Source organism: Elephantulus edwardii, unplaced genomic scaffold (genome assembly GCF_000299155.1).
Source record: "Elephantulus edwardii isolate Elephantulus edwardi_28Jun2011 unplaced genomic scaffold, EleEdw1.0 scaffold00055, whole genome shotgun sequence".
Lineage (NCBI taxonomy): Eukaryota > Metazoa > Chordata > Mammalia > Macroscelidea > Macroscelididae > Elephantulus > Elephantulus edwardii.
The window spans coordinates 12,612,927-12,637,080 of record NW_006399805.1 but is presented as its reverse complement, the minus strand read 5'-3'; the positions used below and the strand labels follow the sequence as shown (position 1 = coordinate 12,637,080).

General features: G+C 47.2%; 1 protein-coding gene and 1 pseudogene across 1 annotated transcript in view; one reads left to right on the top strand and one right to left on the bottom strand.

The window, feature by feature from the left end:
• The first annotated feature begins 1,524 nt into the window (after positions 1–1,524).
• The window catches only part of LOC102843521 (protein FAM115C-like), a 28,096-nt gene continuing 5,466 nt past the window's right edge, over positions 1,525–24,154 (top strand). Inside the window, exons 1-6 of the mRNA XM_006887259.1 lie at positions 1,525–2,147; positions 14,387–15,363; positions 15,539–15,636; positions 16,672–16,885; positions 17,630–17,869; positions 19,903–20,240. Of these exons, the coding sequence (XP_006887321.1) occupies positions 1,528–2,147; positions 14,387–15,363; positions 15,539–15,636; positions 16,672–16,885; positions 17,630–17,869; positions 19,903–20,240 (2,487 nt within the window). The 5' untranslated portion in view covers positions 1,525–1,527. The remainder of the gene's footprint in view (positions 2,148–14,386; positions 15,364–15,538; positions 15,637–16,671; positions 16,886–17,629; positions 17,870–19,902; positions 20,241–24,154) is intronic.
• Positions 23,091–24,154, bottom strand: part of LOC102874311 — a 5,979-nt pseudogene continuing 4,915 nt past the window's right edge.

Genomic DNA, 24,154 nt, shown 5'->3' with positions numbered 1-24,154 from the left:
CGCCCAGCCGAGAGGAGCGGACCCGAGAAACGGGCCGGGCCGGGATGGGAGGGGGGGCGTGAGGCAGGCCCCGCCCAGGTGGGTGGACCCGAGAAAGGGGTGGGGAGAGAGATGGACAGGGAGCAGGCCCCTCCCAGATGGGTGGGCACAGGAGGGAGGGGCGGGGCTGGAGGCGGACACGGAGAAGGCCCCGCCCAGGTGGTTGGACCCGAGAACGGGGCGGGGCGGGAGAGGGACAGGAGCCTGGCTTCGCCCGGGCTGGTGGACCCAGCCGGGAGGTGGACACCGGAAAGGCCCTGCCCAGGCGGGTGGCCCCGGGAATGGGGCGGGGCAGGAGGTGGACTCGGAGCCGAGGCCATGCCCAGGTGGGTGGTCAGGCCCGGAGGCGGGCCGCAGGGGTCTGGCACGCGGCCACCTGACAGTCCCAGTTTCCTGCCCGGCCTCTCCCGTCTCGGAAGCCCCGCTGACCGGCTCGTGTCAGGTGAGTGTGGGCTGATAGCGTCGGTGAGACTGGCTGAGGACAAGGCCATGGGACCTGACTCACTTCCCAGCAAGCAGAGCAGGAAACTCCTGAAGAGGCAGGTTGGGAAATGACTCTGGACTGGCCAGGAAGCGGGGAAACCGAGGCAGGGAGGAGGAAGGAGGCAGACAGGGCGTGCGATCGGGGCGTCAGCCACTGAGGTCTCGGGGTCCACTTCTCTAGGGACCCCAGGCTCTTGGCTGCCACCCCCAGACACCGCTAGCTTCTCTCATGGTGGGGACCGCTCAGACCTGGAGGTTGAGGTGGGCAGGAGTCCCACACCAGGGCCTTGGGCTGGGGCAGGAGGACGTGTCGCCTCCTGCGTGGTCCCTGTAACGCGGGGACACTGGGAGGGCAGTGAAGGGACAGGCGCTTTCTCCTCAGGCCCCAAGCAGTAGTTGATGCTCCTATCTGAGACTTCCTGGGCCACAGCAGAGGAGAGAGGCCAAGCCAGGCATTCACAGTGAGAGGTGCTTTGGCCGAGTAGAGAGACTCCAGGGGTGCGCCAAGGGGGTTTGGTCAGCAGCTCCCCAGCAGAAATAGACCAGGTTGTTTCTGTCCATCCCTGACCTTTCGGAGGCCTATGGGCCCCCCACCCAGGGCCCACAACCTGTCACGCTTCCATTCTGCGTCCCCCGCCCTCACCCACATTTTCTTTCACAATTCTTGCCTCTGTGTCTACATAAGCCCCTCTCCTTCCAGAAAGGCTGTTCTCCCAGCACCTGGCTTCACTCCACCAGACTTCCCCATCACCCAGCCCGCAGCAGCTCAGCCACACTGTCTCCTGGTAGCACTGATTGCACGCTGAGTATGGTTGTCTGCTTACCTGCTGGATTTCATCATCTTTCTTCTGAAGTTTCAGGTTTCTAAGAACCAGGCCCTTGTCTGCTACCTCCCCAGGCTGAAACAGGCTTTTCTGAGTGAATGCGTGAGGCTGTTCATGTTCTTGCCTTTTTCTGTTACCACCATGATGTGTCTCTGCTTCCCTCTGCAGAAACCACAGAGACATGGCAACTCCTAGTGCTGCCTTCAAGGCCCTCATGAACGGGGTGACAAGCTGGCATGTCCCTGAAGATGCGGTCCCCTGCGAACTGCTTCTGGTTGGAGACTCTGCCTTCCCAGTGATGGTCAACGACAAGGGCCAGGTCCTCATCGCTGCCTCTTCCTATGGCCATGGCCGCCTGGTGGTGGTGGCCCACGAGGGCTACCTGACGGATGCTGGGTTTGCTGCATTCCTTGTCAACGCCGTGCACTGGCTCTGCCTCACCCCTGGGACTCCTGTTGGTGTGCATCCGTCCCTGGGGCCCCTACTCAGCATCCTTCAGGAATCTGGGCTCCACGCCCAGGTTGAGGAGCAACCAAGAGAGCCCTTGGGGGCTTACTGCATCAGTGCCTACCACGGCACCATGGCGGAGCAGCTGGTCCAGTTTGTGAAGCGTGGAGGGGGCCTGCTCATCGGGGGCCAAGCCTGGCACTGGGCCAGCCAGCATGGCCGTGACAAGGTGCTGTCTGAGTTCCCTGGGAACCAGGTGACCAGTGTGGCCGGAGTGTACTTCACTGACACCTATGGGGACAAACAGTGGTTCAAAGTGTCGAGGCGGGTGCCCAAGATCCCGCTTCAGGTCAGGTGAGTGATGTTCCCCATGTGACTCATATTTCAATAGATGTGAAACGGCTTCTTCCGTGAAAAGGCCCCTGAGGACAAGCAGATTCCAGTTGGACTGTTAACCAAAAGATCGGTGGTTTGAATACACCAGTTGCTGTGTAGAAGAAGGAGAACACATTTTGTTTCAGGAAAGGTTTCCAGCCTTGGAACCACAATGCAGCAGTTCTCCTGTCTGTGGGTTCACTGTGAGTAGAACTCAGTTCAAGGACAGAATTTTCTTGAGTCTTCAGTGAGCTTCCACATGAATACGAGTGATTTCCGCTCAGTGCTGCAATCAGCACGGACTAAGCCAGCATAGCTCAAATGCACTGGCATACATGAGGCCCTGACCTCACCACAGCCTTCTCCTATGGCCACAGCAAACTTCAGGTCAGTTGTTGTTGTTGTTGTTGATTGCTGTCAAGTTGAGTGACAGAGCAAACACGCAGCCTGTCCTGGGCCCTCTTCGTGGTGACTGGGCTTTGTGTCCATTGCTGTGGCTAGGGTGCCAGTCCACTCCAATGAGGGTTTACCTCGTCTTCACTGGCCCTCCACTTGACCAGCCCCGATTTCCTGCTCTAACTCCTGAGCTTCCCTGATAACATGTCCACAGGCTTGTCATCCTTTCATCTAAGTGGCGTTCTGGCTGTCCTTGCAGTAAGGCCGCTTTCTGGAGTCCATGGCATAATCAGTGCTTCTCATCAGCACCACAGTTCTGTGCGTCTGTATTTCTTTGGTCTTCCCTTTCCCACTGCGCAGTGTCCTCACCCACGTGTAAACTCCGCCTAGACCCATTGCCGTTGACGTGGAACCGACTCATTTACAGCTGACCCTTCAACAGGTTTTCAGAGGCTGTAATCCGTACCAGAGGAGGCTGCCCGTCTCTCTTCTGTGGAGCCGAGGTGGATTCGAACTGTGTTAGATGCTGCCTTTGGCTTAGAGGCCAACTCCCTGCGGAGTAAGCCACACGAGTCTCCCATGCATAGGAGGTGACTGAAAATCCAGGGCCTGAGTCAGGCACATGTTGGTCAACAAGGGGACATCTTTGCTTTGACACCCTTTCAGAAGGGTCATTTGTAGATGTGCCTAGTGTAGTGTGTCCTCTGCTTTCTTGACTGCCGCTTCCCTGGGCATTGACTGCTTATCCAAGTAGAAGCAGCCTCTGTCTGTGGTCTCTGGGACTTAGACAGGACTTATCAATATCTCCTGAAGAATAAAATTGTGCCTGATAATCTGTGAGCACTTGCCTGTACCAGACCCACTGGGGCACCGAGCAGCACACAACAGGGAGTAAAGAGGCTGAGTGCTGATCTCAGGAACCATGGATTCTGGTGCAGGTGAGGTCAGTGGAGGAGACACACACTCCCCAGATGGGGGACTGATGAGTGCAGAGAGGAAAAGCAAAGCTGGACGAAGGAGGGAGCGGTGTTCACAGAGGGTCCTGGGGAGAAGACCCCGAGGGTGGGTCAGGATCAGTGGGCAGGTGATTGGCTTCACCCTCTGTGGTTCTCTTCTGTGCAGTCACTGTCAACACCAAAAAAGCAAATTCACAACCTCTTGTATTTGTGTGGGCAGAATTAGAGCAAGTGGCCAGACCAAAGGCAAATGCACCTGTCCCTCGGAGGGAGAAAGGTGAACAATCTCCAGTATGGCTTAGAGCCTCAGGAAGCCGACCCACTGGAGGGTCAGCTGTGAGTTGGTCCCAAGTCCATGGCAAGGAGGTTGGAGGGGGAAAAAGCGGCCAATCCTGGCTTCCAGGGAGCCTGAGGTACGCAGGCCTGGCTGAAGTTAGCAGAAAGTAGTAGAGAGGAAAGAGGGGACAGAGAGCTTGAGGCAGCCTTGTCCTGCCCTGGTCCCACAGCCCTGAGCTGGGCACGTCCCACCCAAGGGCGTGGCAGAGAGCTGGTTTGCAGAGACCTTACAGTGCTCCTGCTTCATGCTAGCTCGACTTTGCTTTTACTGCTAAGAGACAAGCAGCTCAAATCCCATCAGCTTCATTCCTCTTACTTGTAGGAGGCTGCTCTTCCCGTCAAACCAGCCTGCTTTCCTTCCCAAACACTTGGCACTTCTCATCTCCACTGCTGGATCTGGAGTCTGTTTTGCATTTGATTTTTTCACTTTTATTTATGTAAAATTTTAGATATATGCAGAGTAGAGTGACTAGTGAGATGAATCTTCTGGAGTCCTTTACCCAAGCTCCTAACAGTTCAGCCAGGCTCATTTGCACGACCCAATTATGCAAAACACAGCCTTAGTATCACTTCAACTCAGTATTTCCATGTCTGTCTGTAGAAGGAGGGACCCTTAAGAGCGTAACCACAGGATGCCGTTATCACACCCAAAAGAAAAAAGTCCTCAACATCATCAATTGAGTGCACTTGCCTTTTAATTTCTTTTCCAAATTGGTAGGTATTGTTGAAATAAGGCCAAATATTTTTCTTATTTGAGGGTTTTTCAATGATCAGAAATCATAATCTCTGTTCAACCAGAGCAGCCGCCACGTCCACATTCCTGTGACCACAGTCTTCTCTGGTAACATTTGAGTTTATTTCCATCTCTTAAGTCCTGTAGTTTGTTGGGAAAACCAGGTCCCTTGTCCTGTAAACTTTCTTTCCGTCTGAATTTTATGTGCTCATGTGATGCTGTTTACATGTTCTTTTGTTCCCTGTAGGTCTTTGTAAATGGAAACCTAGGCATTCTAGGGTCCAGCCCATTGCCTTCTGGTCATTTTCAACTCTAAACAACCTTGTAAGAGGAGAGCTGTCCCGCGGGGTTTCCCAGGCTGTAAATCTGCATGCGGAGGGAGTGCCACATGTTTCTGCCAGGAGCACTTGATGGGCTCAGTCTGCCCCCATGGTGGTTGGCAGCCCAAAGATTCTGGAGTTGTTGTTAAGTGTCATAGAATCAAGTACGACTCATGGTGACCCGAGGGACAACAGATCTGACCCCGGTCCTGTCCTGTGCCATCCTCAGCATCTCTGACACACTTGAGCCCATTGCTGACGTCACTGTGTCAGGCTACCTCGTTGAGGGTCGTCCCCTCTTTTCCCGACCCTCCACCTTTCTAAGCATGCTGTCCTTTTCCGAGGAATAGCCTCTCCTAACAAAATGTCCAAAGTATGTGGGACCAAGCTTCATCATCTTTACCTCCAGGCAGCAGTCTGGCTACTCGTCTCCGTAACGCCCCTGTCTGTTCTTCTGGGAGCCCACTGGACCCTCAGCACTCCTCTCCAGCACCACAACTCTACGGCATTGAGCTTTCTTCTGTCACCCTTGTTTGTTGTCCAGCTTTCAGGTTCATAGCAGGTAATTGAAGAGATCATGATTTGAATCAGGCACACCTCAGTATTTAAGATGACATCATTGCTTTTCCATACTTTGGAGAAGTCCCTGAGAGCAGACTTAGCCAGCGCAATACTTTTTGATTTCTTTTTTTAATACTTTTGATTTTTTTATAATACTTTTTTTAAATACTTTTGATTTCTTTTTTAATTTTAATTGTGATTTTATTGAAAGTTTTACAGAAAAGTTAGATATTCATACATTGTTGCACATTTTACCCCCCCTCTCTCCCTTCCCCCTCCCCCCAATTCACCTTTTTTTTTATATTCATTCATTGTTGCACAATTACATTCCTGCCCCCACCCCAGTCCTCTTTGCAATATATCACTTATTCTGGGTCGTTCTCATATGTATAATGTCTAATCACATATTCCTTTTAAACAGTTCTTTCTTTCATCTGTTCCAATGCTGTGTTCATTATCTATCCACTCTGATCCTGTTGACCTCCCAAACCCCCATGTCAGACCTGCTTTATAACAGTGGTGCTATGCAGTATTTGTCCTTTTGTGACAGAAATATTTCACTCAGCATAATGTCCTGCAGAGCCACCCATCTTGTGTAATGTTTTATGAGCTCACTGTTTTCAGTGCTGTGTAGTTTTCCATTGTTTGAATATACTAAAGTTTTTCTATCCATTCATTTGTTGATGAGCACTTGGGTTGTTTCCATCTTTTTACCATTTTAAAGAACACAGCAATAGATGTGGGTATGCATATATCTGTTTGGGTGGCAGCTCTGGTTTCTTTAGGGTATATTCCCAGTAGTGGAACTTCTGGATCAAATGGTATTTCTATTTTCAATTTCTTGAGAAAGTGCCAAACTACTTTCCATCATGGTTAGAGCATTCTGCACTCCCACCAGCAGTGAATAAAGGTTCCAGTCTCTCCACAACCTCACCAGCATTTTTTTTTTTGTTTGCTTCTCTGTTGGACTTTGCTATTGTTACTGGGGTGAGATAATATCTCATAATTGTTTTTATTTGTGTCTCTCTGATACCTGGGCATTTTGAATATTGCTTTGATTTCTTGACTGCTGGAACCTATGATACTGATTGTGGATCCAAGGAAGATGAAATCATTGGCAACTTCAACCTTTTTTCCATCTGTCATGATGTTGCCTACTGATAAGTGGCACCAGAATAGGGACTAGCAAATTTGACCAGCAGGGCAACCACCCATCTTTGTAAATAATGTTTTATTGAAGCATGATCTTTCATTTCTGTATTGTCTATGTTTGCTTCCACACTGTGGCAGCTGAAATGAACAGTTTTGACAGAGACAATATATGGCTTACAAGCTAAAGCTCTGTCTTCCCAGCCATTGACCTAGAGGTTTGATCACATTCAGGTTTGATTTCCAGGTGCTGGCATGCATGTCCATGAGTATAGACTGTCCATTCTCGCTGACTAAAGTGTTAGCAGTCAGTAATCAGCATTGACGAGCTCGCCCTGGTTAGCTCGTTGTTGTCCTGGGGTCGGTCGGACTGGCTCTAACTCAGTACTGACAGCCCCTAACTGATCCGGCACCATCCACTCTCTCTGCAGTGCTGACACCTTGTCACTCTGTCAGTCCATCTGCTTGATGGTCTTCCCCCTTTTGGCTGACCCTTTACTTCCTCAGGAGCCCTGGTGGCATGGTCCCTAGGGAATTGTGCTGCTAACCCAGAAGTGACCCATCTCTGGGAGTTCAAATCCAGCAGCAGCAGCTCTACAAAAGAAAGCTGGCATTCTCCTCCTTGGACATTTACCCGTCCAAACACCTGCTGGAGGGTCAGCTGCGAGTCAGTTATGGCTCAGCTGCAACGAGTTTGAGTCTTGTTTATGCCGGTTTTTTAAAGTTGAGTTTCCAATAATTCATATACATTTTCTTTTATAACACTAATGACAGTTTATCAGAGCCATTTATCGCAGCTCCTCAGAGCCTCACCACACCTTGCCGTCTCTTTCATCCTCCCATCTATGGGGTGCTCCCCCTCCCCTCGCATCTCTGTCAGTCTTCCATGATTGTTTCTATCTCTGTGTAAACCTTTTGTTAGCTTTCTTTCCCCTATCAGTCATGTACACCCTGTTCCCAATATTAAGAACTCTGCACACAAAGTCTTATCTTCGATTCGTTTCACATGGTCCTTCCCTTTGTCTGTTCCAATAAAGTGTTTGCTGCCTAGTCAATCATTTCCTACTCTCCGGCCCAATCCTCACTTCATAATAGTACTAGATTAAGTCTGAAGAACATTATTCGGAATTAAATAAATCAGTTACAAAAGGACAAATACTATATAAGACCACTATAAAACAAACAAGCACAAAACCACCAGCCAGCCCCCCAAAAGCAGCTGGACAAGGTTTCCATGTGGAGAAGTTGAGTGTTACTTCCCCACACCTGGTGTCTCTTTCTGGGGCCTCGCTCTTCCTGTTAACATGCTCAAAAAGTATGCGAGACAAAGTTTAACTGTTCTGATATGGTGACTGCAACTCTACCATTGCTTTGTTAGTGTTTGGAATATAGCTGTAAAGCAACCCCCTCTCCCCTTATCAACTCTATATATGAAATTAAAGGTAAATTCTTGGTTCTCTCCCTCCATGCTCTTCCAAACAACTTTGAAGGTATTGCCGTGGTATCCCGCCATCGTGTAAACATCACCAATCCTTAGATTTCTTACACTGGCTACCGCCATGGGCCTGAGGCCCACAGGGACAGGGGAAGGTCCGGTCAGTGGTTCCTAGGCTCGCTGTGAATCACAGCCCCTAGTCAGCGCCTTCTGATAACAGCACATTGTCTTATGGATAGCTACTGCACGTCTTGTAAACTGTCTTTGAAATCTTTTTGACCCAACTTGACTAGGGTTCCTTGTATTATGTTTACTTAATTTAACAGAAAAGTTTTCTTGCTTTTGTTATGTTGCTTATGTGTGCGGCCATCCAGTCCAACCCAGAGTAGCCCTTTAGGACCAAGCAGAACTGGACCCCCAGGTGTCCAAGGTTGTCATCTTCGTGGAACCATATTGTAAGGTATTTTTCCCAAGGATTGGGGGAAGGGTGGACTCCAACCACCAACCTACTGGTTCATAGCCAAGTGCTTAGCCATCGCATCAGTATCACCTCTTGTGCCCTTTCTGCCTCGGGCATGCTGCTGTTGGGTGTCGGCAAGTTGTCTTCCACTCATGGCGAGCCCGTGTACAACAGTCCAAACGCTGCCCTGTCCTAAGCCCACCTCACAATCTCCGCACTTGCAGCCCCTACGCCTCTCAATCCTCTCAGGGGTTTCCTGAAGGACCTTCTACTTCCCCCAGCATGGTGCCCCCTCCTGACAGCCCAAAGGACGTGAGGTGAAGTCTCACCACTCGGGTTTGTAAGGAACATTGTGACTGTTCTTTCTCCAGGCAGATGTCTTTATTCTTTTGGTAATCCACAAGATACGCCTTTTTCAATGGCAACACTGCAATGAGAAGGCATCAGTTCATCTTCAGTCTTCCTTATCAGTCATCCCTCCTTCACATGCATGTTAGACAAGTGAAAATACCAGGCACACCCTAGTGTTTAAGGTAATGCCCTTGCTTTACGCTGTAAAGACCTCCAGTGCAGGAAATTTGCCTAATGTAGCATTTCTTCGATTTCTTGGTAACTGCTTCCGTGGACACTGATTGTGGAACCACTTCAGATGAAATCCTTGATAAACCCTTCCCCTCCCCCACCACTTGTCATGCTCTTGCTAATTGGCCCAGTTGTCAGGATTTTTGTTTTCTCCATGTTGAGATATTAATGGCAACAATGTTGAGATATAATCTCTATTTAACGTCTTCCACATCATCAGTAAGGGCTTGAAGTCTTTATTTTCTGCAAGTAACATTGTATCTCCATGGCACAAGTTGTTGATGGGTCTTCCTCCAATTCTAAGGCCTGTTTTTTGTATAGTTTCTCCAATAATGTGCTCAGTATACACATGGAATGAATGTGAGGAAAGGATGTGATTTTATTTCACCCTGTAATTATGTCGGATGAGTGGACTATAGCTCGCTGCAACACTTTGAACAATAGATCAGAACCTTGTCCTACCTTGTAGCACCTTCCTCTTGGTCCGGTGGCTGTGACAATGCATCTTACTGAAGGTCTTCCTCTCCTTCTGTGACCCTCTACTTTTCCCAGCATGATGACCTTTTTCCCAAGGACTTGCCCCTCTCAACAGCATGTCCGAAGTATGGAAGATGGCGTCACCATCTTTGCCTCTAAGGAACACCCTGGTTGTACTTCTTTCCAGACAGACTTACTTGTTCTTCTGGCGTCCGTGGGATATTCAATACTCTTCTCCAACAGCACCGCTTAAAGGTATTAATTCTCCTTCTTCTGCCATCTTTATTCATCATCCAACTTTCAGATGCATAGGAAGTAATTGAAAAAACCATGAGTTGGATTAGGCGCACCTTAATCTTTCAACTGACATCGCTGCTCTTTAGAACTGGCCGCAGGTTTTCCTAACATAATACATCGTTTTTAAAAATTAATATTTTAATGAAAGTTTATAGAAAACTTGGATTTCTATTCATTCATTGTTGCATATTATCCTCCCAGGCCACCCTACCCTCAGTTTGTTTTTTTCTTTGGGAAAAAAAACTTTAAAAAATTATTTCTTTTTTATCCAATCCCCCCCCCCCCCCCCACCCCAGTTCACTTTACTATGCAGCTCTTATTCTGGACTCTTGCCATGCAAATAATACCTAATCATATATTCATTTTGAACAGTTCTTTCCCTCGTCTCTGCCAATGCTGTTTACACTATTTATCCCCTCTTTTCTTAGTTTCCCCCCAACCCCAATGTCAGTCTGTTTTAGAAGAGTGGCATTATGCAGTATTTGTCCTTTTGTGACTGACATATTTCACTCAGCATCATGTCCTCCCAGGTCACCCATTTTGTATAATATTTCATGAGTTCTTTGTTTTTCAATGCTGCATAGTGTTCCATTGTGAGAATATGCCACAGCTTCTCTATCCATTTGTTTGTTGATGGAAACGTGAGTTGTTTCCAACTCTTTACTATTGTAAACAAAGCAGCAATAAACATGAGTGAGCATGTAGCTCTGGTTTCTTCAGGATATATTCCCAGTAGTGGAATTGCTGGGTCAAATGGTATTTCTATTTCCAACTTTTTGAGAAAGTGCCATACTAACTTCCATAGTTGTTTCACCATTTTACACTCCCCCCAACAGTGAATAAGGGTTCCAGTTTCTCCACATCCTCGCCAGCATTTGTTGTTTGTTGCTCTGTTGAATTTTGCTATTGTTACTGGGGTGAGATGATATCTCATAGTTGTTTTGATTTGCATCTCTCTTAGAGCTAGGGACTTTGAACATTTCTTCATGAGTCTTTTCGCCGTCTGAATGTCTTCTTCAGTGAAGTATCTGTTCATATCCTGTGCCCATTTTGCAGTTGGGTTGTTTGTCTTTATATTGTTGTGGTGCTTGAGTATTCTGTAAATTCTACACATAAGTCCCTTATCAGATATGTCATTACCAAATATTTTTTCCCAGTCTGTGGCTTTGCTTTTTACCCTGTTGGAGAAGTTTTGTGATGTGCATAGGGATTTGATTCTTAGGTCTCATTCATCTATTTTATCCTCTCCTGGTTGTAGATTTTTCAGGATGCTTGGAAGACAGTTCCTGTTGGGAATTAGGGCTTCTAGAGAAGAAGAAATAGATGATTTCTACCAACTTTTACAGTCGGAGATAAATCAAACATGCACTCAAGATGCATTGATAATAATGGGTGACTGGAACACAAAAGTTGGAAATAGAGAAGAAGAATCAGTAGTTGGAAAACATGGGCTTGGTGACAGAAATGAAGCTGGAGATAGAATGATTGAATTCTGCACGATCAATGACTTTTTCATTGCAAATATGTTTTATAAGAAACATAAACACAGGTTATACACATGGATTTCACCTGATTGTATGCATAGGAATCAGATAGATTACATCTGTGGAAAAAACCGCTGGAGAAGCTCAATATCAGCTGTGAAAACTAGGCGGGGGGCTGATTGTGGAACAGACCACCAATTACTCATATGCAAGTTCAAGCTGAAGCTGAGGAAAATTAAACCAAATCCACAGGAGCCAAAATATGACTTTGATTTCATACCACCTGAATTTCAGAATCATCTCAGGAACAGATTTGAGGCCTTGAACACTAATGAGCGAAGACCAGATGAGTTGTGGGAGGATGTCAAAGGTATCATCCAGGAAGAGTGCAAACGGTCATTGCAAAGACAGAAGAGGAAGAAAAGACCAAAATGGATGTCAGAAGAAACTTTGAAGATTGCACTGGAGCATAGAGAAGCCAAAGCACAAGGAAGAATTCAAGACACTAAAGAGCTGAACAGAAGATTCCAAAAGGCAGCACGGAAGGACAAAGCAAACAGTGCATGATTCGAAATTGGAATGGGTGTACACCACCTGTATACTGTACACCAAAGACGTACCTTAGCTCCATACTTTTTCAATCTATATGTTGTTGTTGTTATATGCCGTTGAGTCACTTGCAACTCATAGTAACCCTGTGTACAAGAGCCCTAAACGCTGCTCTATCCTGTGCTAACCTCACCATCTCAAACACATTCACTCCCACCTCCCCAAACAGAACCAATCCATCTCATTGAGGGTCTTCCTCTCCTGTGCTGTCCCTCCCCTCTCCCAAACATGATGTCTCTCTCCAAGGACCAGTCCCTCCTTGCAACATGCTCAAAATATGTCAGACAAAGCTCAGAACCAAGGAGCATTCAGGCTTCACCTTCTCCAGGACAAACCTGTTTGTTCTCCTAGCAGTCCTTGGTGTATTCAACACAGATTATCTGGGAGGCTGGGCTCTGTGAGGAGGACTGGAGGAAGACTCATCAACAACCTGTGTTATGCAGATGATACCACCCTGTTTGCTGAAACTAGGGGGGACCTGGAGCACTTGTTGCAGAAGGTCAAGGACTGCAGTCTTCAATATGGATTGAAGCTCAGCATCAAGAAAACAAAGATTCTCACCACTGTGCCAACTGGCAGCATCATGATAGATGGTGATCAGACTGAGATTGTTAACAGCTTTAGTTTTCTTGGCTCCACAACTAACACTCTTGGTATCAGCAGCCAGGAAATCAAGAAATGAATTGCATTGGGAAAGTCTACTGTCAGGGATCTCTCCAGAGTACTGAAGAGCAATGATGTCAGTCTGGAGGCTAAGGTGTGCCTGATCCAGGTCATAGTCTTTGTAATTACTTGCTATGAATAAAAAAGCTGGACAATGACTAGGGATGATAGAAGGAGAATTGATGCCTTTGAGCTGTGATGCTGGAGAAGACTATTGAATATACCATGAGCTGCCAGGAGAACAAATTAGTTCATTGTAGAGAGGGTGAAACCAGGCTGCTCATTAGAGGCAAGGATTCTGAGGCTTCGTCTGACATACTTTGGACATGTTGCAAGAAAGAACCAGTCCTTGGAGAGCGATATCATGCTTTGAAGAGCAGAGGGACAACATGAGAGAGGAAGACCTTCAATGAGATGGATTGATCTAGTGACTGGGGTAATTAGGGTAGATGTGTCAGAGACAATAAGATTGGCACAGAATAGAGCAGGTTTCAGGGCTGTTGTACATAAAGTCGCTATGTGTCATAAATAACTTGGTAACACATAACAACAATGATATCTATGTACAGAAAAAGAGTTGGCCAACGAAACAAAGAAATATCGCATGATTTAAAATCAGGAGAGGTGTGTGTCAGGGCTGTATCCTTTCTCCATACTTGTTCAATCTGTATGATGGCAAAACATTCAAGAATGTGAGTCATCTGAAGAAGAAAGTGGCATCAGGATTACAAGAGAGTTCATCAACAACCTGCTTTATGTAGAGAACACAATTTTGCTTGCAGTAAGTAAAAATGATTTGAAGCATTTTCTGCTGAAAATCAAAGACTTCAGCCTTCTATATTGTTCAACACCCAGAAAACAAAAGTCCTCACCACTAGACCATTAAGCGACATCATGATAGATGGAGAAAAGATTGACATTGTCACTGGTTCATTTACTGGGATCAGCTACCAGCATCCATGATAACAGCAGTCAGCAGATCAGAAGGCATATTGCATTGGGGAAAATCTGCTGTCAAGAGTCTCTACAAGTGTTGAAAGAACAACCGTGTTCACTTAAAGAACGAGGTGCGCCACATCCACGCCTTGGCCCTGTCACTTATTTCTTCTGCATCAGGAAGTTGGACAATGAGTAAGGCTGATGAAAGAACTGATGCCTTTGAGTTGTGGAGAAGAGTACTGAATATCCCATGACGTTCCAAAAGAACAAATCAGTCTACCTTGGAATAAGCACAGCAAGGGAGCTTCTTTGAGGCAAAGATGGTGAGAGTTTATCTCACATGCCTGAACCTGTTGTCAGAAAAAGCCAGTTAATGAAACCAGACATCTTGCTGGGAAGGGTGGAGGGTAAGAGAAAGAGGGAGACGCTCAACAAGATAGATTCGTACACACAAACATAGATTGACACACTGACTTTACCAGTGGGGTGGAGAACCTGGGCGATCTTGAAAAATAGCACATAGCAGGACAAAATTCAGATCTGTTGTTCATAGGGTCACTGTGAGTGATAGTCAACCACGTGTCACAAAACAGCAAGTTAATGGTTTTTTTAAAATAAAATTTTATTTGAAGTGTGATTTTAACGACTGTTTACAGGGCCGTAGATCTGGTAGAATGCAACACTGTACACTAAAATCTGCGCTGTTGACAAGGACAGGAGGAAGACATCTAGGAAGCCCACTTCCTACCCCCCTGAAGGCCTCAACAGTCAAAGCGCTCTTTCTCTAGTCAGCTGACCGGCCCCCTTCTCTGTCTCTCCAGATGCGGGGAACACGTCAGCAGGGATCAACAGCAGCTCCTCAAAGGGGTCTCGGAACTGGACATCCAGACCGGGGGGATCCCCTCCCAGCTGCTGGTGCATGGAGCCCTGGCCTTTCCTCTGGGGCTGGACGCCAACCTCGGCTGCTTCCTGGCCGCTGCCCGCTATGGCCGTGGCCGCGTGGTGCTGGCTTCTCACGAGGCCTTGCTGTGTGCGCCCCAGTTGAAGCCCTTCTTACTCAATGCTGTGCGCTGGCTGGCCAGGGACCAACCGGGCAAAGTTGGAGTGAACACAAGTCTGAAGAAACTTTGTCCCCTGCTGTCTGTGCACGAACTGACCTGCAGTTTGGAGCCTCAGTTGACCAATGGCCTGCGTGTCTACTGCTGTACAGCCTACAGTGCCAAGGAGGCCCGAGAACTCCAGGAATTTGTGGCCGAGGGTGGCGGGCTGCTGATTGGGGGCCATGCCTGGTGGTGGGCCTCCCAGAACCCAGGCCGCTCCCCTCTGGCCAGCTTCCCTGGGAACCGCATTGTCAACCCCTTCGGTCTCAGCATCCTGGCCCAGACCCTCAGTGCTGGCCGTTTTCCTGTGCCCACGCCCAAGATGTTGAACTACCACTTCCGCAGGGCCCTGGCCACCTTTCAGGAGGACTTGAGCATGGAGAAGAGCTGGCTGGCCAGACTGGGGGTGGACGGGGCAGCCTTCCTGCAGATCCCTGCCGAGGACATCCCTGCTTACACCTCTCTACACAGATTGCTGAGGAAGACCCTTCAGCAGGCGGGGCTCCCTGCTGTGAGCCGGGACAACCCTGTGGCCAGTGGCTCCCGAGAGGCCACTGTGCTGTGTCTGGCCACGGAGCTGGCCCACTCGGGCACCGACTGCTCCCAGTTGGCGCAGGGGCTGAGTGTTTACACTTGCCTCTCCAGCCTGGACTCCTTTGATTGCCCCATCACAGTGCAGATCGACGGGACCAACCCAGGTGCGTGTGAGGAGGAGCAGGCGGGCCGTGTGGGCAGAGGGGACTCAGCAGGACAGAGCCCTGGAGGTGACTGTGATGTGGAGAATGAGTCAGGGCACCAGGAGGGGCTGCTGGTCGTGGAGCAGGAGAGGGACAGTCACTCACAGTGGGTCAACCCTCCCCTCGGCCCTTACAGGCAGCAGTGACATCTGGGTGAGCACGGGGCTCTACCTCCCGGAGGGAATGAACTTGGAAGTTTCTCTGTCAGAAGCCGTGGTCTCTGATGGCCTGAAGGTAAGGCTGGAGTGAGCCCAGGTCCTCAGAGCTGCAGCCTCCCACCCACGTCCTGCCTTCATGTAGTTTGCTGTCTGGGGTCCCAAAAACCACTGCATGGAGCGAACCCTGCCTCTCGGTGACCTTGTGAAGTGTCCTCGAGGCTTCGCAGGTCTTTGCTCTGTTTTTTTGGGGGGGTCCTTCTCAGGTTCCTCTCAGGACTCCCACTGCCCATCTTCCGTCAGCACTGCGCAGACTCTGTTTGTTCCCCTGGACCCTCCCAGAGTGCACGAGTGGGTTCTGCTGCCCATTTCACAGAGTGTCCTGAAGAGTCAGGGCCCCAGAGCCCCTCATGTCAGATCACACCAGGATCAAACCTCAGTCCCTCATTTCTGTGTCTGGAGGCCTTTCCCAACCACGAGGGTGCAGTGAGCCTCCAAAGGTGAAGGGACAACACCTGCCCTCATCCTGCCCTCAGCACCCCCAGGCATCTTCCTGAGTCCCCTCTTTTCTCAGCACCCCACCCGCAGCCCTTGAGATTGAGTCTCTTCCTGCTTGTTCTCATGCCCAGTGCCTGCCGCACTGACAGGCTTGCTTGCTCAGCGCCCTTCCCAGATCGGCTGCACTGAACCTAAGACAACCCCAGGGCCAGCGGGCCAGGAGTCAGCCAGGCAGCCAGGAAGGAGACCATAGAGAGGGGCAGACGCACCCGCCCTCCACCTCTCAGGTCAAGCAGCACAGCTCTGCCTGGCCTCCTCTGTCCAATGTGGATGAGGCCCTTGGCTCACTCCCACTGGGAGCCACCAAAGATGCAGGTCCAATGCCAGGGCCAATGCAGGACACACCTGTCACACCTGGGCCCTCACAAGATAGAGATCTCCTGGAGGGCTGTGTGGGAGCTGAGGAAGGTGATGCAGACCTGGAGCGCCAACACCTGCAGGCCTCTACTCGTCACCCACAGAAAGAGAAAGCAGAGTGCATGGCTCCCCATCCACACATCGTACCAGGGCAATCCTCCAGGGCCCGGTCTTCTGACTCAGGTGTGTCCCTCTGCAGGTGCAGGTAGGCTGCCACACCGATGACCTGAGCCATGCCAGCAAGCTGTGCCGAGCCCCCATGGTGACCCACCTGTGCCATGCGGACCGGACTGAGCTCTCAGTGCCCTGCCTGTGGGGTGGCCTGATCTACGTCATTGTGCCCAAGGGCAGCTCTCTGGGCCCAGTGCCCATCACCTTCAGGAAAGCTGTGCCAGCCCCCTATTACAGATTGGGTGAGTGGGGACCAGGACTGAGCTGAGGCATCAGGGGAGCCAGGGAGCTGGCTGTAGAGGAAAAGTGGGGTCAAGGTGAGTGAAGGAGGAGACCTGCTAGGACAGAGATGCAGGTCCCCTGTCTAGGGTGATGGGACAGGCAGTGTCCAGGGATATAGAACGTTCTGCATTAAGAGCACAACGCCCTGTATCCAGAGATAAGGAGCTCCCAGGTCCATGGATATGAGATAGTCTGTGTTCATGAATATAGTATACAATGCATCCGTGGATGTTGTATTCCCCGTGTCCCTGTTTACAGAACACTCTGCATTTATCTATATGCCTTCTCTCCAGGGTGTGATACGTGCGCTCTTGTGTCCATGGGTATAGGACATCATGATTTCATGCATATTCTCTATTCACGTACGGTATAGAATGCCCTTTATCTAGAGAAATAACACTCTTTGCATCCATGCATACAGGATATACTGAGTCCGTGGATACATAATTCCATACATCCATGGATATGGGATAGCCTACTTCCAGCCGTAAGAAACACCCTTGCATCTATGGATAGAAAGCAGTTTATATCCTGGATACAGGATGCGCTGTGTGCATGGATACAGAAACCAAAGGACCATGAATTGGGGTGTTCTGCATCCAGGGACATGGCAAGCATCCAGGTCATGAGATGGCAGAGAGAAAGGTGTCATGACTCACTCACTTCACAGCAGTAATGTCACATGTCCGTGGTACTTACTCCAGGTCAAACATCACAGGAGGAGTGGAGGAGGTGCATCCAGCAAAGTCCGGCTCCCTGGGGGGAGCTGGTGACAAGCAACATCATCCTGACCGTGCCCACCAAGAGCCTCCACTGCCTGGAGGACCCCAAGCCTGTGCTGCACCTCTGGGATGAGATGATGGCCGCTGTGGCCAGGCTGGGAGCCCAGCCCTTCCCCTTCCACCGCCCTGAGAGGATTGTTGCTGACGTGCAAATCTCAGCAGGTGGGTGCCTGAGGAAACCGCCCATTTCTTATTTTGAATGCCCAACTGGAGTAAAATATAATGTCATGAGAAAATAGCGGGAAAATCAGAACAGGCCTGGCTTTGCGAGGTATGACACGATGCTCGTACGTGAGAAACCTGCAAGAGGAAATTCAGTGGGACACTAAACTAAAATTAAAACACAGTACCAGTGGCTCACAGACGGCAGTGGGGGTACTTCAAGAGGAGGAAAATGAAGGAGTTCCTTCAAACATAAGGCAGAGAAGGCAACAAAGAAGAAAATAGCAGGAACATGTCTACTTGTATTTTATTGGCTGTAAAGACATTCGACTGTATGCACAATAATAAAGTGAATAACATTGAGAGGAATGGGGTTTCTACAGCACTTAATTCTGCTCATGTGGAACCTGAACATGGACCAGGAAGTGAGAATTGAATAGGCCAAGGTCAACAGCATGGCTTCATATCAGGAAAGGTCTGCGCTGGGGTTACATCTTTTTACCATACCTATTCAATTTGCATGATTAGCAGATAATTTGAGAACTTGGACTGTATGAAGAAGAATATGGCATCAGGATTGGAGGAAGCCTCATTAGTAATTAGATTAATGGCACCATCTTGATCAAAGTAAAGAGGACTTGAAGCACTTACTGAAGAAAAAAGTTTATAAAAATCAAAGTTTATATACCTTCAGTATGATTATACATCAACATAAAATAAAAATTCTCGCCATTCGACCAATAGCCAACATCGTGATAAATGAGGTAAAAGAAAATTCAAGTTGTCTATTATTTCATTTTACTTATATCCACAATTGATACCTACAGAAGCTGCAGTCAAGAAATCAAAAGACGTGCTGTAGTGGGCAATTCTGTTGCTAAGGATCTTTTAAAAGTGCTAAATGCAAGGATGTAAGTTTGAAAACTAAGGTGAATCTGACCCAAGCCATGGGTTCAGTTGTTTTTTTACAACATAAATGTGAAAGTTTGACAATGAATAAGGAAGATAAAAATAATTGATGCCTTTCAGTTGTAGAGTTGGTGAAAAATATTGACTATACCATCGATTTCCAAAAGAACAAACAAATCTGTCTTGAAAGACATAAAGTCAGAGTGTTTCTTCAAAGCAAACAGGATGCGACTTTACCTCATATCCTTTGGGAATATCGTCAGAAGAGGCCGGTCATAATGTTTAGAAAATAATTAGCAAAGTAGAAGAAGACCTTCTATGAGGCGGATTGAGCAGCACAAGGTCTGCAGCAGTGGGCACACAGAGATTGTGAGGGTCGTGCAGGACCTGGCAGGGTCTGTGCATGTTCTTCATAGGATTGTTAGGAGTTCCAGCCCATTCAAGAAAGCCTAATAAGAGAGAACACGATCTTAATTCCGCATGGAGAATACGCATATTCCCTGGACATCAGTTCTCTGTGTAAAATAGTAATGTTGGCTACACCATCACTGTCACAGAGTATAAATCTAGACAACAATGGTTTGCCTGGGGGCTGTCAGAATGATATCCTCTAGGCCTAAAGGAGTTTCAAATGCAAACTCAGGACACCATGTTGCAAACTCACATGGAAAAGAAGTTTACAAGACAATGAAACATTAGATTATAACAAGTAAGTCTATGAACTATCCAGATTGCTCAGGGCTAAAGTGAGAAGAAGCCATAACTTGAGTGGAGAAAGGCTAGAAAGCCTGGGAGAAGACTAAGGATAGTAAGTTCCTGTCCAAGTCAAGACATCCATCTACCTTCTAGACAACAAGGAAGTCCTGGAGTTATTGGGCCACCAATATGAAGTTGGAAAGTCACACAAGGGAAAGGAATAAAGATGGGTTTGGATGGACCTCAACCATCACCTGTTCCTCCTGTCCTCCTGGTTCAAATTCAAGGAGCACATTTATTTTCTAGACATCAAGGAGATCCTGGAATCATTAGCCACCAGGATGGATAAGGGAAGTCATACAAAGGGAAGGGGTGAAGGTGAGTTTGGGTGGGTCTCACGCATCTCCTTTCTTCCTCCTGTCCTTCAGGTTGGATGCACTCTGGGTACCCCATCATGTGCCACGTGGAGTCGGCACATGAGCTCACCAGTGAGGCAAGCATGAGGAGCAATGGTCTGTGGGGACCCATCCACGAGCTGGGCCACAACCAGCAGAGGCATGGCTGGGAGTTTCCCCCACACACCACTGAGGCCACCTGCAACCTGTGGTCAGTCTATGTCCACGAGACAGTCCTGGGCATCCCCAGGGCTCAGGCCCACCCTGAGCTGAAGCCTCCAGAACGGGAGAAGAGGATCAAGACACACCTGAGAAAGGGAGCCCCTCTGAGTGACTGGAGTGTATGGACAGCCCTGGAGACATACCTTCAGGTACTGGACAGAAAGGAGGGAGGTGGGACTCCAGAGACCACAGCTGTGTACCACCATTGTCCCTAGGTGCCTCAAAGTCTTTCAGCATCCATGTATTTTGAGGTTATCCATCTCTAATGTGGAGACAAGCTGCCTCTGCACTCACCTCCCCATGGTTTTGTGATGATAAGAGTAAATAGAAAGATTGAAGGAAATAAAGGTGCCTATAGCAGCACAAGGGAAGAAGGCTTTGCCATAGATGCCCCTAAGCTTGAGTTGCTGCTCTCTCACTCATGTATGTGTCTCTGTCCCCTAATAAGTACTCCATAAGTGGTAATGTTTTGAGTTTTGTTCTTTTTTTTCTCACTTTAGTTAAATGAATTGAGTGAGAAGCATGGCACATTCTAATAACAGGGTCTAAGGGATGACTGGTTTATCAAAGGCATTTTAGGAGAACAGCCTGGTAGTACAATTCTCACACTGTCATCATTCCAACTTGAATCCCAAATGGATAACTAAATAGATAACAACAACAAATATAATTCTCTAATAGCCTCCACATAGTCAAATTTTAAAAATTTGTGTTTAGAAGCCTCTTGTTTAAGCAATCAGGACGTGGTGGGCAGGCCTTTGTATTTAAAATGTGGTTGGGTCCTACCTGAGGGTGAGTCTCCAGCCTGGAACAGTTGGATTCTGGCGGGTAAGTGTTTTTTATTTACTTGAAAGCTGGGTGTAAACTGCTTGGATATTTTTTTATTATTATTTTCTTAACCATCAACTGTAAGCTGATTGGCCAGTTCTGATTTCATTAACAATCAGCTATGGGCTGGAAGCCTCTTGTTTAAGCAATTAGGACCTGGTGGGTGGGCCTTTGTATTTAAAAGTCAGTTGGGCCCAAGGAACTGTGTTAATTGTGTTTGGAGAGAACATTGTTCTAAGTGGTATACCACTTGTCTGTCAGTTTGCTGTACTGAGATAACTTAGAATTTCTGTGATACTGAAATCTGTGCCACTGGTGTGTCACCTGTCAGTAGGGTTACCCATGGTGGACAGGTTTTGGTAAAGCTCCTAAATTAAGACAGATTGGGAAGCAGAATAGGCCATCTACTTCCGGTATAACATACCTTTGAAAATCTTGTAAATTAGAACAGGGTCTTGTAGATTGTTCATAGGGTCGCTAAGAGTTGTATATGATTCTGTAGCACCTAACAACAACACAACAACAACTTGATAGGAAAACTCCAACATCACAAAAAAGGTCTGTTGTCTTTAACTGTGGTCTAGTCATCCCTCTACACATGATGACATCCACAGAGCAGCAAACCCTCTGTGGCCCTGTGCTGCCTGTGTGACCAATGACAGATCAGATTGGGATGATCCACGGGATTTGGTTTAGGAAAATCCTCTTTCCTCTGAGATATGGCTGAGCTGACTTCAGCTTCCATTCTTCTATAGTAGCCAAACACTAAACCATCATACACCAAGGATTGCTGGATTAGCACGAGGTCCTGGTAATTCTAAAGTTCCATCAGATTGTTCAAAAAGCTTCTATGAAGAGGACTGTAGAATCAGGATTGGAGGAAGACTCATGAACAGTCTTTTTATGCAGATGACACAACTTTGCTCACCAAAACTGAGGAGGGCTTGAAGTGTTTGCTTCAGAAGGTCAAGGACTGCAGTCTTCAATATGGATTGATGCTAAAAATCAAGAAGACAAAGATTCTCACCACTGGGACAGTTGGCTGCACCATGATGGATGGAGAAGACACTAAGGTTGCTAACAATTTCACCTTACTCAGGTCCACAATCCACACTTTTGGCACCAGCAGTCCAGAAATCAAAAGACAAGTTGCTTTGGGAAAGCTAGGGACCTGTTCAATGTGGAGTGCCTGATCCAAGCCATGATCTTCTCAATTACTTGCTATGCATCTGAGAGCTGGACAATGAAAAAGGATGACAGAAGCAAATCAATGGCTTTTAGGTGCTGGAGAAGAGTATTAACATACCATGGACTGCCAAAAAAAACAAACAGGTCTGTCCTGTCTCCCAAGTTGCTTCTTGAAGGCAAGGATTGTGAAACTCTGTCTCACATGCTTTAAGCGTGTTACCAGGAGGGACCAGACCTTGGAAAAGGACATCATGCTTGAAAGTATGAAGTGTCAGCATGGGAGAGGAAGCCCCCGGAGGAGATTGATTGATACTGTGACTGTGGCAGTGGGGACAAGTGCATCAGAAACAGGGAGATTGACTCTAGATGGGGTGGGTTCAGAGATATTGTTCATAGGGTCTCTATGAGTCATAGTCAACTCAGGGGCACACAAAAACATCATCATCTTACATCAGTCTTAATTATTAATGCATCTTTATTGCATATCTGATCAATTTTAGACTGCAGAAGTTTATAGAAACTTTCTTTTTTAAAATTGTATTTTATTAATTTTAATGAACATTTACAGAGATTTTGGCTTTCCATACTTTCATTGTCGCATTATTTTCTCTACCCTCCTCCAATTTGTTCCTCTCTTTTTTTTCCCTTTGAAAGTCTGTTTTAATTGTCCCATTGCTACAGTGCTTGTCAAAACCAGTTCTGATTAATCTCCTTTGTCAGTGTGTCCTTTGCCATTCCCTATCACTCCTCCCTGAGAGAGATTTCTCCCTGATTCATAAGGAAAAGGGGACAGTGTATTCTCTTAGCTACTTCCTGCTGAAAAGGAAAACTGTAGGTTTCAAGGTGAAGATCTTCTCTCACTACTCTAAAGGGCCCCTTTGACAATAGGAAACATGTAGACTATTGTGGAGATTGATTTTGGAATTTAGATGCACTGTTATCAATTGTGCTCAGCCATACATGTTCATATCCTTGGAGATGCATCATAGAACTGTTGTAACCTAGAAGACACAAATTTAACTAACAAGTTAAAAGTACATGAGTCAAAAATTAAAAGCAATAATATTCCAAGTAGAGGTTCTAACAGTGGCACAAATCAAGTTACAGAGGGAAGGTAGTTCTTAAAATAAACGGCTTATTGACTAGCACTTTGTCTATTATAGTATAAAGGTTAGGAACCACAAGATGTAAAGGCTCAACTATGGCATTTATTATTCTTAAGTCCTGGACCAAATTACATCTACCACTGGGTTGTTTTATAGCTCGGAAGTCCGCATGCAAGGCAGAGGTGAAGTAAGGAACTGCTTATGAGGTTTTCCATCAATTCCAATCATTAAGAAATAGTGAGAAGATCTGGGACCTCAGAAGGCTTTTAGGACCAAATAATAGGCTCTTGTGTCCAGGAGAAAATGAATATACTTGCCAGTAATGTTAATACTCACCACTAATGTCATGGCTCTTGTGGAAGGATCTAAATCTTTGAAGCATCCTCCTTTGTTTCCAGCTGGGAGATGGGGCCTGTCAGTCCTGTCAGCCGTGAGGACCTGTTGTGGGCTGCCCTTGGCCATGTGTCCTTCAGATCCACACTTAAAGTATGTGAGTGGGAGCTTCCTCTCTACTCCCTTCCCTATCTGTGGCTCTTGTCTGTGACACTGCCTAGTGAAGTGGCCCAGCTTTCCACAGTGGAAGCAATTCTGACCTCCTTTTTACCATTGGGTGGCACTGTATATGAGTAAGACTTCCTTTTTCCGACACAGGCCCTAAACTGGCAGCAATAGCTGCCCTAATTATTTTGGCCATTCTCTGGTCTTTTATCTTCCCTCTAAATCCCAGTTGTTAAAAGAGGGAATAATTAAAACAAATGTATAACAAATAATTTTGAACAATATAATCTTTTCAGTTTAAGGCTAGAAATATTAACAAGATGATCATTTCCAATCCAGAGATACATGTTCTAATGCAGTTCCTATTTTCCATAAATGGTTTTGGTAAGAAGAATATTGTAAATGTGGATACAGTTCCACTATTCCTCCTCCATGCCATGATA